The sequence below is a fragment of the Narcine bancroftii genome, chromosome 14 (genome assembly GCF_036971445.1).
Source record: "Narcine bancroftii isolate sNarBan1 chromosome 14, sNarBan1.hap1, whole genome shotgun sequence".
In the NCBI taxonomy this organism is placed as follows: domain Eukaryota; kingdom Metazoa; phylum Chordata; class Chondrichthyes; order Torpediniformes; family Narcinidae; genus Narcine; species Narcine bancroftii.
The window spans coordinates 7731719-7746566 of NC_091482.1; the positions used below are offsets into that span (position 1 = coordinate 7731719).

Here is a 14848-nt window from a genome sequence, read left to right on the forward strand (position 1 = left end):
AGTGGTAGGTGCAACAGCTTTATGGCACCAGCGATCAGGACGGGGGTTCGAATCCCACTCTCCCCATGTCTGTGTGGGTTTTCCCTGGGGGCTCCAGTTTCTTCCCACCATTCGAAACGTACCAGGGTATAGGTTAATTGGGTGTAAATTGGACAACACAGACTCATGGGGCAAAATGGCCTGTTACCATGCTGCAAGTCTAATTTTTTTTTTTAAAAATAAACACTTCCTTGATTCCAACACAAATTTACTCAAGATTCATGCATGGACTCTCAAACAGTACACCATGAAATTGATATTCCAATTGAAACTAACAGATTCGAAGTGGTTGTGACATTTGTAGTATACATCTTCCTTATATGGCTTGGTCACATCATTCTACATTAGTGTTCTATTAAGACAATTACTTTACCTCCAGAATGATCAAGCTCCATTTCAAGCAGTAAGTGGCCAGCTCTGTGAGCACCTTCTTCTATTTGACCTCCATTGGCACTTAATTTAGTGTCATCCTGCAGTGAAGGGTAATGTTCATGTTTTGGATCTTGTCCCAAGGAACAAACTCCGGCTGCAGACTGATGTAGTGCAACTGTTTTATTTTCTAGTGTACCTTCCATATTCTGTGGCAGATCCTCACCTCCAGTTCCATCTTCTGAATAGCAAACACTACAACCAGAATCCTCTGTCACCACATTCAATTCCTCCGAAGACTTCTCATTAATTGCATTGTGCTGCAACTTCTCAGTGCATGCCTGACTTGTGCTCTGAAGTGTAACTTCAGCACAATCCTTTGAACCAGTTCCTTCCAGGCTTGAGTGGTTTGTTGACATCTTGGGCCCTCGGAGCTTTTCTTTGCCAATCATTTCACTCTGAACATTGGTTGCCTGGCAATTCCTCAACAAGCCCTCACAGATTTCTAGGTTGCACAAATCCACATTGGTTTGGGATAAATATTCCTCACAATCTCCATCTTCCAATTGGCAAGCACTGCAACCAAAATCTTCTACAACTGGATTAGTTTCTTTCAAAGAGTTGTTGCATATTTTGGTGGTGGATAGCTCTTTGGAATGGCCTTGATTTTCATCTTTGCAGATCTCATTCGTGGTGTCTCCAAACACCGTTACCTTTGGAATCATACTCTTTGGTGTTGCTTCTGGCTCATGTACAGTACACTTCTCTTCGTTGACCTTCCTTACCTCAGTAGATGCTTTTGGCACATCTCCAACTGGAGGCAAAACTGCCGTATCAACGGTGGAATTTGCCAGAATGTTACTTTCTACTCCAGTTGTGTACTCACTTGATTCGCAAGGATCAAGCTGTGCAAACAATTCCTCTTTAGCTGCCAATATTACCTTCGAGATCAAACCAGCAGCTGCCTCTTCAATCTCATCCTGGTTAACTCGTTTATCAATGTAATCAATAGACAAACTGTCATCAGTGAAGCAAGTTTCTTGACAGAATTGGGTTTCCTGATCAGATTCTTGGCAAAAACTAGATTGGGCCAAATAAGGGCCAATACCAACATCATTAAGGGCAGTCTTGGAACCGAGGGGTTCGGTTGCATTTCCAGCATTTTCACCTTCAGGTTCAGGCCTTTCCATGGTATGATGGTCAGATGTCAGCTGGTCACATTCTTTAGAAGAGGTGACCGTCATGATTTTTGGTAAAGTTTTCTCAATGTTCCCCTTGGCTGACTGGTTGTCAGAGGACTTTGCAACAGAGAATGGAGAACAAGCAGGTGGCTGGGTCCCCAAAGCATCTTTGCTGGTTTTCTCCACCATTTGATGGAGGTAACCATCCTTCTCAACCTTGGGTGATACCTGAATGGGGCCTTGCACATTGGGCATAAAGAGAACTTCTTGGGGTTTGGTGGATGAGTCCGCCACCAATGTTTGAGCATTATTTTCCACATTATCAGCCAGGAATAAATTTTCTGCAACATCTAGTTCTCCAAAAGCTTCGGCCTGTAAAGTTGGCACCACGTGCATCTTGGCTGCACTTTCATTCTGGTTATATTTTTTTATCTCTGCCTCTGTATCAAAACTCTTGACCTCCACAGCTGCACAATTCTCTTCTCTGACCTTGGTGCTGTGCTCTGATGCAGCAGCAAGCTGTTGTTTATTGTAGCTGCATGCATTGCTTTTCTTTCGTGTGGTGTACCACCACCAGCCAAGAAGTGCCAACACTCCAGAGAGAGTATATGGAAAGACATTACGGAGTCTTAGAACCATTGCGGGACCTGAAAATTCAAAAAAAAAACTTTTGTAACTTTTGAAAAGAAAGAGCACTTCACCAGTTCATCTTAAGTTACACAACTCAAATGCTACACCAAAACTTTGAGCCACTGTTTTATTCAATGATAATGGCATGCTCAGGGCCCAGGGTGCAGAGCTTGACTTTGTGGACCACTGGATTCTCTATTAAAACCACAATCCACACAGTAAAACTCCTTTCTGGAATCAAAGCATCCGGCAAAAAAATGTGGAAAATAGATTAACTATACAGTTTAAAATGAGCACGCCTTGCTGTTAGTTCACCAATCACACACACACGCAATCTCAAGCAACTGGAAAATTCACTTAACCAGTATCACTCAATCTCCATAGGTGCCAGATGCCTTTTTAAAAAAAATCTGTATTTCACTTTTGGATATTATGCAGCTTTGTAAAGAAAGGTACACCAGTAAGTTTAAAGGGAGTACAGTAACCTAAAGAGTGCATGAAAAACACGAGTTGAAAGGATGCGCAGAATTCACCTGGTGGACCAAACCATCAGATTTCCAAATAAATGGATTGGCGATTGATGTATAGTACAATTCCAATTATCCGAATTGGTTGAGACCGAGCCTAGGTCGGATAAACATTTTTTCGTATAACTGGTCATTTTCTTAAAAACAGCCCAGTAGCAATAGCAAATCATTTGTATCAATGTTTAAACAACAAAGGAAGGCTTTTTAAGCATTAAAATGTTTAATTCTCACCAAAAAATCCTGGATGCCACCAATCACCACCAAACCCATCTGCCACTGCCAATTCCCCGACACTTCCTTGCTGATCCCCAGGGAGTCTTCCCTGGTGGAACACCCACTGACAAGTCAGAGGGCTCCTGTCTCCCTGGTCACCAGAGCTCCCAACACTGGAGTCCCGACTCCTCCTCAATGCCTACTACACATGCACACCGGGGAGTCCCTTGTGTGTATGCAGTAGTAGGCCAAGGGTAGGGTTCAGAGTTGGCATCCAGTGTGCCAAGGAAGGGGAGAGGAGGAAGGGGAGGCCACTGAGCCAGAGGTCCCCCTCCTGCCCGGGAGACTGCTCTCCTAGAGGATGCCAGGACAAGAGATTCTTCTGACTGCTTGCAGCTGGGAGACAGTGGCAGGCAAACAGTTTGAGAGGGAGAGTTGGAGAAGCTCAAGAAGAAATGGAATGGGAGAGGGGAGGGAGTTACTTGAAACGAGGATAATCGTTCTAATTTCACTTTAAAGTGAAATTCCCCCCCCCCCCCCCCCCCCACTCAACATGAGGTCAGTTCAGATCCGAAATTAAAACAATTTTGGATAAATGAGGATTTTGGAGAATCCGATTTCAGATAATCGGAGTTGTACTGTACCATAGTTAAAACCTCAAGGGCAGGATTGAGAGAAGCTCATTGGGACCACTTCTCATAGCCCACAACTAACAGATTTATTTGATACAGCAGAAGGAAATTCCTACAACTTGCTCATTAGATTGCTCAAAATATTTAATCAATATTCACTGTGACGCAAGAATCATTTCTTAAAAGATGCACAAGAAAAATTACAAGTAGGTATATTCAGCCAAAATCTAGGTTTAAAGACAAAAAGTGGGCAACTTCAGCAGTTGCCTAATAAAGTAATTTGCCACTGAGTGTTGCCACTCATTGCTAATTGGCTGCCTGCCTATGGAGAAAAGTGAGGTGCTCTGAAGTTACTGAGCACAGTGAAATGCAACAGCTTCAGTATCTTGCAGAGTATTTCCTAGGTGAACATACAGTTGTATGGCAATATTCTATATATTCCAAATACTTACAACTGAAAACTTTCAACCCCTACCATCAGACCATATTTGCTTTAAAGTGCACAAATACATTTAGTCAAATAAAGTTCAAGGTCCCTTTACCTAATTAGACTAACTGCCAGCAATCCACAAGGAACAAGCAACAGAAAATACTATGGTTCAAGACCAAGGCAGCCTCGAACAGACAACCTTTTCTGTGCAAATAGCAACCAACTATGATTTCGCTAGGTCAAAGGATAGTGGAAATAGTCCATTAATTTCAAACTAGTCACTGATTGCCTTCTGGAGTTTTCCAAGCAGAAATAGAAAAGGTTTTAAAAGCAATAAGATAAAAACAAAAAAGTAACTTGAATACAAGTTTGTTATCCTAGGCCTTTTCCAGTTGGTAAAAATCCTCTCCGAAAACCCCAAACTGCAGATTCAAAAAAGTGAGAATCCCACATTTTCATGAAAAATTAAATAGCCAAAATATATCCTACTTTACTGGTTCACAAATAATTGCAACCAGGTCTAAATAACAGGCAGAAAAGAAAGTGGACAGGTTCCTTGACGGAGTGTTCGGGCATTAATGAAACATAATTATATCCTGCTTTGAAGAGTAAACTGTTAAGAATAGTTTTCCATGTAAAAAAAAATCCAAATGAATGCTCAGGGAATGAGTTTTCAGATGCATTTATACTGAAAGGTTCACCTGCCAGTTTCTGTTCAACTACAATTGGTTTAAAAAAAAGGAATGACCCTGTGTTATCTTCCAAAGACATTGTCCCTTCTCTGCCAACCATCAAAGGAATGTATTCTCGTCCAGTTACAAAGATGTAGATTTACACCAGATTTTTGCAAAAAAACCTCGGCGCTGCCAAATTTAAGATGAACCAAATTTCAAACAGAGGGAGAAAACCCACTGAACCCAGTCAAAAGGAATCAATGCAGTTATTCCTAGTATCTTGACTAATATGTTAAAAATAGTAGACATGACATTACATACAACCATGATATTTTTCCTGTGGGGGAGGCAGAATTAACACTCATTTGTAGTGCAAAAAACTTTACACAATGTACACATGTAAACAAGAAATATAAACAACTGACTGTGCAATACAGAGAGGGAAAAAGAGCTATAGTACAATAAAGTAAGAGTCCTTAAATGAGTCCTTGATTGAGTTTATTGTTGAGGAGTTCCATTATTAGCCTGATTATTACACTAAGGTTTGTGGGAGCCGGAGTACAAAATTAGCTGCTGTTGGTACTTATGGTGGTTGTGAAGCACCAAGGTCATGAAAGGTGGATCAATACCAAATGGAAGTCATTTTAATCTCTTGAAATGAGCAGCTCTTAAGCGGAGGTGGCAGGGCACTGGTATTTAGCTGTGGAACCAGCAGGTGCAAGTTTTCGAAAAAAGACTAGCTCCAATTAAAATTTACGCCTTCTTCCCTCCATTGAAGATTTCTTCAACAATCCCATTAGTCAATAAGATCATAAATGTTGGTTCCAGTTAGGGCACATTCCAGAGAAAAAATTTAGATAAATAAAAAATATGGAGATTCATTATTTGAATTTTATTCTGCTTGTCATTTCAACTCCACATAAAAAAGCATACATTTTTAGTCACATAGCAAGACCACTCTCTCTATCTACAGTGACATAGGAAGACTTGACATGAGCCTCAGCTGTAAGACCCTGCTTTTTGTTTTGCACCAAATGAGAAACCAAACTAAGTGCTGAAGAAGCAGAGAAACAAGGCTGTGCATTTGTGCACAATTTGCATTGTGGCTTCAAATCCCAAAGCAGAGATTTGAAAAATCTCAGTTAACATACCAGCCAGTGCCACAGAGAGATGATGCTTTAGTTTAACCTTGTCCAAAAATAAGCTTTCAATGCTTAATGAAAGCAGATCGACTGATTGTCCCACAAGGGTTTTTGCTGGGCTGAACTAGATTCCCATATTTCCCCTTTGGAAATACTTGATTGCAAGACATATCTGAATGGGATTGGGAGCCTGGAAGAGAAATACAGTAGGATCCAGAATTGAGAAAGCATGCAAAATCCAGTCTGTTTGTTGACTCATGGTACAGTTGCTGCCGGTCTCAAACAATAGGCCACTTCACAATTTATCTTGGCCATGAGGGAGCCGATCAGCATTGCACAAGGGGAAATTTGTTGATGGATGAGAACCAAACTCAGCCCAGCAACAGCGATTGCATCAGTTCTCAGCACCACAGCAGGGAGATAGTGCACACACAAAATCACTAGTATTGTAGCAGGCCATGGATGGATGACAGGGGCTTGCAGCAGGTTCCCTGCAAAGCAGCACATCTAAATATACTGTTATAATAATCCCTCATGCATATTCCATCAGCATTCTCATTTGTGGGAACCCAGTGCTAAGGTATCAATATATTCATATTTGAAGAAATAAAACTAATTGGATTGAAGTGCAGCACAAAATTACACTTTCTCTGCCCAATCTGTGGTTTTATTCAGTCCAAGGTGAACAGTTCCCATTATTTTATTAATGGAAACTCCTGTTCACTTCTAAAGCAGTCAGCAATAGTCAGCTCAGCAGGCTAAAAAAGGGAAGTGCATTCCTTTCCCTGAAAGGCGAGGGTTGCAGCATTACTCAGTTGAACCAGATGACAGTTTAGCAAGCAGGTTTCAAATTGTTTGTCGAGCATATAATGTATATTAGGTGGCCAGAGACTCCATTCGGTAACAGCCAGGAACTAACATTTTAAGTCTGCAGTTACCGATCAATTTGAGGCAAATTCTGAAGTTTTGCACATTTTCAGCTTTGAATTTTAGTTCTGCATTCCCCTTATTTCTGGGTGAAGTTGGTGATCAGGCATTCGTGTACGAGCTTAAAGGACGGAAATTTAAATTGACTCTCACCAAGATTTTAAAAAACACTTTAAGGTTGAAGACACGTTCCACATTTAAACTTTTCCTGAATCAGTCACACATATGATCAGCCATGTGACAAATAAACAACAATCCTCACTGGATGAATAACCCATCTATATCTTTTAACGATCCAGACCAGCTAATGCTAGGTAAAACTGCATTACTGCCTTTCAGAGACCAGTGTATCCAGTAAGGATGCAGCAACACCAGGCAGCGTGGCTTTCCAACAAAAGTCAAGTAATTGGACTGAAGAGTTCAGCTCAAAGTCAATTCATGGAACACTTGGTTACGAAAGCACATCAATAGAATTCATGAAGACTCAGGGGAAAAGAATAACACCCTGCCATACAGTATAGTGGAGCCATCAAGATGACAAGGAATGGCAGACAAATTTGACGGTCAAAATGATTGCAAATCAGTCACAATCAAATGGAATTCTAGAACAAGGCCACTCAAAATAGTGTTGTCCAGTTTCTATAATAAAACTCACAGCACAAGTGGGTATTTAAAGCATTGCCTCAAGAACATTAGCAGAATGCAAGATTTAGAATGCAAGCCACAATGTTTGAAATGTTCCCCAGCTACACTTTTATCCCCACACTTGCGTCAAATCTTGTTCTCAGCAAGTGCTCCATTCAGAGGTCAAAAATCACCGTGCAAGACGAAGGCAGAAAATGCTGAATGGGTACTTAAAGACAGTTTTATTATGGATGCCAAATAAGCAACGTGAATCAGAAAAATTATTCACAGCTACATGACAAGAGGTGCTGCACTTTAAAAGCAACTGATAAGACAGCAGCACATACTATGTATGATCAGCAAGACACTGCAGAAACAAGTCTCTTTCAGCACCGAGAAAATGAGGGAGGGATGAGCAGTTCAAAAGTATCCCCCAGCAAGGATCCAATCTATTTTAGTCTCTGTGGTCATCCCAACTCATCTGTAATTGTACAATGCTCACATGGTGTAACAATAAAGTTCATTTGAAAGCCTGCAGTGCAAATAAACAAACACCAGTTTCTTTAAGTCCACAGTGAACAAGAAATCTTAGTGAAATGGAACATTTAAAAGCCATGGTAATTTTCTATTGTGCTGCCAAAGTATTATACAGTACAACTCCAATTATCCAAAAATTGGATTATCCAAAATTTAACCCGATAGTGATGTTATTTCACCTCCAAAAAATTTTGATAAATGAGGATATCTGAAACAATTAGAAATCCTCAGTTATCCAAAATTTTTTTTGGAGCCAAATTGACTTGAAAATTGGTGAAAATCAAACATAATTTCATGCTTAAAAAGCCTTCCTTTGTCGTTGTTTAAACACTGTTTCAAGTGATTTGCGGTTGCTACTGGGCTGTTGTTAAAAAAATAACCAGTTGTCCAGAAATATCATTTATCCAAAATAGGCCCAGTTCCAACCATTTTAAATAACCAGAGTTGTACTGAAGTTCCAATTTTCACTCATGACAACTTTAACACTGCTACATGTTCATTTGACTGCATCAAGTTATAAGATTAAAACAAAACTGGACAAAAGTGCAGCACCTCAGCCAGACATGGATACAGTTCTCTCCTCTAAAGCAGCCTTTCACAATCAACAATAACTTGCTTTTTTTTTACTCCTCACTTTCTTTGATGGAGGGATGAGGCCAGTGTGAGAACTGCATGAATTTCCACAGGTGAGGCTTGACAAGGTAGATAGATAGCAATTTCGGAGGTGATGCGCTTCTTCCACAATACGTATCGATGTATAGACTCCAGGTTTTCTGTACCATCCCAAACACAGCCCTAATTTGTGTAGCAATAGGTCAAGATTTCCAATGTTACAAGTATTACTTTTTACAAGAAGGCTGCAACATCTTTAAAATTTTCCCTCCGTCTACAGGATAATATCTTGTAACTACTAACGTTGGAACAGATTATCTGTTCCACAAGTCTGGTTTTAGGTCCATTCCCCATCTGGTTTTGGGCATATCAATGACATGCTCTCCCCAGATATGAATGAGTGCAATAGTTGGCTGCTATTTTAATTCATCTTCCCATTCTGACCTCCAACAAAAGCTCAGCAAACAGCTTACCTTTTTTGGCCTGGGCATAATGCAGGGCAACGTAATGAATTCTCGAATTTGCCAACTTCAAATCACTGGCCATTTGTACTTACCATTCATTATTTGGCACTCATTTGTATATTCCTGCTTGCTCAGTGCATCTCAGTATGCCAGACTACAATCTCAACATTAGCAACATATTACACATACATGACATTAATGAACAGTCCAATGGCTGTTTTACCTTATTGACATTCCCTTTTGCTCCACCCTCTGCCTCCTCACCCTCCCACAGTGCAAACAAGCTGTTTTCAAGTTCAGATGAGAGTCTTCAATCCAAACCAAATGGTTTCTTTCCACAGATCCTGCTTAAATAGCTATTATTCCAGTGTTTGCTTCTGGCATCTGCAATTTTATCTTTACAACTGGAGTGTTTACTGAAGAGTAATCACTGTTGCAGGCACAGGGCAGCACAGACAAAACCTTCCCCACCACTGAGAACATCGACAGGGAACGTTGCCGTTGGAGAGTAGCAGCGACCATCAAGAATCCACACCACATGCTCGGTTCTCGCTGCTACCATCAGGAAAGAGGTGTAGGTGCCACAAGACTCGCACCACCAGGTTCAGGAACAACTGCTCCCCCTCCACCATCAGACTCCTCAACCACAAACTCAAACTCAACTCATTTAAGGACTCTTGCATTTTGATTTTTTTTTCCCTCTGTATTGCAGTTTTACACTTCTTTATTTGTTTAAATGTGTACATTGAGTACAGTTTATTTGCACTACCAATAAGTGGTAATCCTGCCTTGCCCACCAGAAAAAGAATCAGAGTTGTATGTGATGTCATGTACAACAATAAATCTGAAATCTGTTATGTCGGAACTGCAGAAGCCAATAGGTGAAGGAACTTCCTATAAGACAATAACCACATTATCTGTTTAAAATATGTTGATAGAAAGATAAATATTAGCAAAGCAGGATGAATTCCATTAAAAAAAATGCTACATGCTGCACCCACTTGAAATTAACCATAACGATGGCAGCATCCAATAATGCAGAACTGCTTTTGTATTGCACTGGGGAGCTATTGAAGCATCCCAAGCGCTTTGCAGTCAATTACTCTAGAACAGCTACCACTGGAAAGCAGCTTAAATCTAAATTTACATTTAATCTTCCTGTGACTAGACAGCAAGAACTCTTCACGTGCACCATCTCTTTAGCAAGCAATGTTGTTTCAATTTACAAGTGTCTGCGATAACACCTGTTGCTTTTTAAAAAATATTCGGCAGCAAAGAGGATTTAAGAGCAGGATTACCCAGGTTAGTAGCTACACATTTAAAAAAATCTATTTGCAACATTTCAGCTCATCTTTGTTTTTAAAAATATCAATGCAATCACTTTCAACTCAGCACATGACTGACAGCCAGAAATTCAAGTTTAAGAGATTGCATGCAAGAACCATGCTGATAATCGCTATTAAACAAAGCATTTAAAAAAATAATTTACACTTTGCCGTGCCTTGTCCAACTATGGAAATTGGGTTTACTTCAAAAACATACACAATTTACATTATTTATTTCATTCCGTTACCTTCAATGTCTAACAGTTAAAACCTACTTTCAACATGTTTAATTTAATCCAGTACAACACACAAATCTTAACTTGTAAAACTATTAAAAACTAAAACCACAAATTATTAAGGAATTAAAGACTAACCTGGCTGATGCAACCAAAGTTATGTATTCAAGCCAGTAACAAGTCAACCCTCAATAGAAACAACTCCAGTAGAAAATACAAAGTACACACTCACAATGTGAAAGCAAGGTCAAACCTTTGATAACCAGCTTTCAGTGTATTTACTGCAATGAGCAGAGTTCCAACAATTTCTCTTAATATACCTCAGGTCTGATAGAGGTGTACAAAATCATGAGGAATAAATCAAGTGAACAGATTTATTTTTGCACGAAATAGGTAACCAGAGGATATCAATATAATGGTGAGGGGGAGATCATTAGATAGGAATCAGAGAGGTAACTTGTTTTTAATATAGAGTGTATGGAACAAGTTGCTGGAGGAGGTAGTTGAGGCACTGTACATTTTCAAGACTTGATCGTCAACACGACTGTTCTTAATCACCAATAGCAACAACAAACCTCTGGTACAAATTTTGAGAGCCTTTAATATCTGGCCATTTATCTAAATTGATAATCACAGTGGAATAATATGCATTGGCAATGTGGAATATTATTTCACATTGCCCAGTGCAATAGTTTCTCCTATTCCATGAGTACCAAAACCAAGGATAATTTCATGACTGTCTGTTCAAATAACTTGAGTCAAGAAGACTGGAAATAAAGACAAATTACATTCACTAGGTTTCATCAGATTCAACTCGTCACACTGCAGCTCATTAAGAGCAGAGTCTTGTTGCTAAAATATTAGTCAGTTTCAAATAGACCACACATTTCACAAGTTCACAACCCAGTTTGTGTGAAATTATACTGAGTAGCTCAGACTATTCTGAAGTCTGACAGCTCCCTTGTGTACTCAAACAGGTTTAAAATGGAAAAGCCAAATTGAAGAAACCAGAACCCTTTTGCTTCATGTGATCACCACTTTGGCATCCCACCTATTTCTGTGGAAGAACATGGACTTATTGCACACTCAACTAGCATTGTTAAAACACTGGGCTCATTATCTGACCAATTAGGAATGGACAGATTTGGGGCACAAGCACCATTGGCCCCTAGGGCATGAAGTGTTAATCCAACTCCGGCTGCTTTATCCTTCATTCGGCACTTAGTTTTTGCCTACAAAATGAATCCACATCAAGCACAGTTCAAATTACAATAAAAGAATGTTTGGAAAATTGTCAACATTAAATCAGATTTTAGGAAAAGATGAATAGAATTTGTACAGTAAAAATCTCATTATCAGGTACTCAAACAAATGGCAAAAATATAGAGGAAATAAATTAATCAATTTTAACAAATAAGAATGTTTAAAATAAAAGTTTAAAATTGTAAAAGTAAAGATTCTCCAAAGCAATACACAACCACTAGGTTGGAAGCATTCAGCCAGAGGAGTGCCCCAGCTCATGCCCCACCTGCAGCTGCTGTTTGAATCAAGTTGTGATTGAATAAAATGGCGGTGCCAAGGATGAAGAGACGGCCAATGCCACTCACTACCTCTCCCAAAGCATCTTCCTATCCCTGCCTGGTAAAAGTCTTTATTAATTAATAAACCGCACAAAGATAAGCGTATACAGAGCCGTTGTCATACCCACTCCTGTTCGGCTCCGAATCATGGGTCCTCTACCGGCATCACCTACAGCTCCTAGAACGCTTCCACCAGCGTCGTCTCCGCTCCATCCTCAACATTCATAGGAGCGACTTCATCCCTAACACCGAAGTACTCGAGATGGCAGAGGCCGACAGCATCGAATCCACGCTGTTGAAGATCCAACTGCGCTGGGTAGGTCACGTCTCCAGAATGGAGGACCATCGCCTCCCCAAGATCGTGTCAGAGGTGCACCAAAGAAGAGGTACAAGGACTGCCTAAAGAAATCTCTTGGTGCCTGCCCCATTGACCACCGCCAGTGGGCTGATCTCGCCTCAAACCGTGCATCTTGGCGCCTCACAGTTCGGCGGGCAGCAACCTCCTTTGAAGAAGACCGCAGAGCCCACCTCACTGACAAAAGACAAAGGAGGAAAAACCCAACACCCAACCCCAACCAACCAATTTTCCCCTGCAACCGCTGCAACCGTGTCTGCCTGTCCCGCATCGGACTTGTCAGCCACAAACGAGCCTGCAGCTGATGTGGACATTTACCCCTCCATAAATCTTCGTCCGCGAAGCCAAGACAAAGAAAGAAAATTAAGTATATTTGTACTGCTTTATCTGAAAACTTTGGGGGGGGACAGGGAGGGATTATGGAAGCTGCACAGTTAGCGGAGCGACTAGCCCAACACTGTTACAGCACTCGCAAATGGGCTTTGAATTGAAAGGAAGGTGCACCAAGGGCCTGACCAGGACACTTGTGTCAAAGTGTGTCGGGTTGTGCTGAGGGCCTGACCGGGACACTGGCATTGAGGTGAGTCAGGTTGTTAGCACAAGGGGAGGGGGTTAATTATGACAGCTGCATAGTAGCTACTGCAATGCTGTTACAATGCCAGTGACCAGATTCAAATTTAAATTTTGTAAGTTATGGGAATTCGTTACATAATTAAAGACTACAATACTGATTTTTTTTCTCCAAATTACTCTATTTTGCACTGTCTTTTAAAACAGTGCATCCTTAATGCAGGTGTCTTCGTTACGCATTGGAAGAGTGAAATTCAGTCAATCGGAAAATTTGTGTATCCGACACCCACGATCCCAATAAATGCCGGATAATGGGGACTAGGATTATAAATTTCATGTCAAGCAGTAAACAATTAGTCTGCCTAGCAATCTCACTCAGTCAGAAATTGAAAGGACCCAGCTGAAGGTTGCTAGAGAAATGAACTTTCATGAAGCTTGATTATGGGGCATAAATCAAAGTAGTACCTGCTGTGGGATAAGTCAAGTCCGCCAAGCCTCACTAGCATCAGTTTGCTGATTTGAAACAGGATCGTGCTTTTTTAAAGTGAGGCAATGATCCTTAAAGCATAGGCTGCACAAAGCAAAGTCAGCATCATACGTTGTAGGGGGACAATAGAGCAGGTCAAACTTATATTATGCATGCAGTTCACTGTACATTGATGCATTTTGTGTGATGTTTGAAACATGTTTAGTAAACTAGCTGGATCCCATGATATGACATTTCAAAAAGAGACCAGAAACTAAAACTCCAAGCTATTCAAAAGATGAAAACTCTGTCAATGGAAATTGTTTCACCTTGTACTTTCTGGAAAAGTCTTACCAGTCCACCTATATTCCTGATCGAGTCCCTTTTACCTTCAAACGGCACACCAAGCTTCTTGTAAGAAGAAGCTTTCAATGGATAAAAATAGTATTATTAATCCTCATGTAAAATATTTTATTGGCGAGTTGAATCAAGGACATCTTTGAATACAAATGCTTTGAAAAGTTCAACACCAGCAACTTGGGCTTTAAAAACAGACATTGTTGGCAGCTTGCACATTTTCAGGGGATTTCCTCAGTGCTTAAGATTCAGGTAACTGCACTCAATCCGGAAAGAGTCAGACCCGCCAAGTCTGAAATCCGATGAAGACAAATTACACAAGGCAACTTTAGAATGCATTCTGCTGTCTACAGGGAAAACTCAGCTTCCAAAAGTCTCAACTCAATTTAGAATGCCACACTGAAACCGGTTATTCAACTCCTATAAATATTTACCTTCTAGCCATGCTTTTGTCCACTTTTTCTCCTAAATCAATTCATGTTACTCAGAATATCTTCATCCATCGTCACTTCCAGCATCCCCTGGGTAAACACATTACTTTTGTATTCCCCATTTGGTTTCTCAGCAACCGTACTGGATGGATGGCTCCAAGCTTTGCTCTTCCCTCAAATGTTAAACATCAGTCCAAAATTGAGCCCATACCCTGATGTTTCAGCCAGTTAGCCAGCTGGTGATCACATCAGTGCAGACCCCATCTCAGTTTGAAGAACAGCTACAATTCAGTTCCATATGAATTCAATAACAGGAAGTTCCCCCTCCCCCAACAAGGTCAACCGATAATTCCACAAGACAATGAAGATTATGCTTGATCAAATATGAAAATTGTTGCCCCTTTTTGCAGCATGTGCTGGGTAAAAGAATCAGTCTCTGAAGGAATGGTGTAGGAAAATTAAATCACTTGAAACATGTTTAGCTACAAGTACTGAAATGATCAAAATAATAAGCCATGGCCAGTACT

General features: G+C 40.5%; 1 protein-coding gene across 1 annotated transcript in view; it reads right to left on the bottom strand.

Annotated features, from left to right (window-relative positions):
• The window catches only part of akap1b (A kinase (PRKA) anchor protein 1b), a 61728-nt gene that overhangs the window by 37095 nt on the left and 9785 nt on the right, over positions 1-14848 (bottom strand). Inside the window, exon 2 of the mRNA XM_069911709.1 lies at positions 413-2236. Within this exon, the coding sequence (XP_069767810.1) occupies positions 413-2228 (1816 nt within the window). The 5' untranslated portion in view covers positions 2229-2236. The remainder of the gene's footprint in view (positions 1-412; positions 2237-14848) is intronic.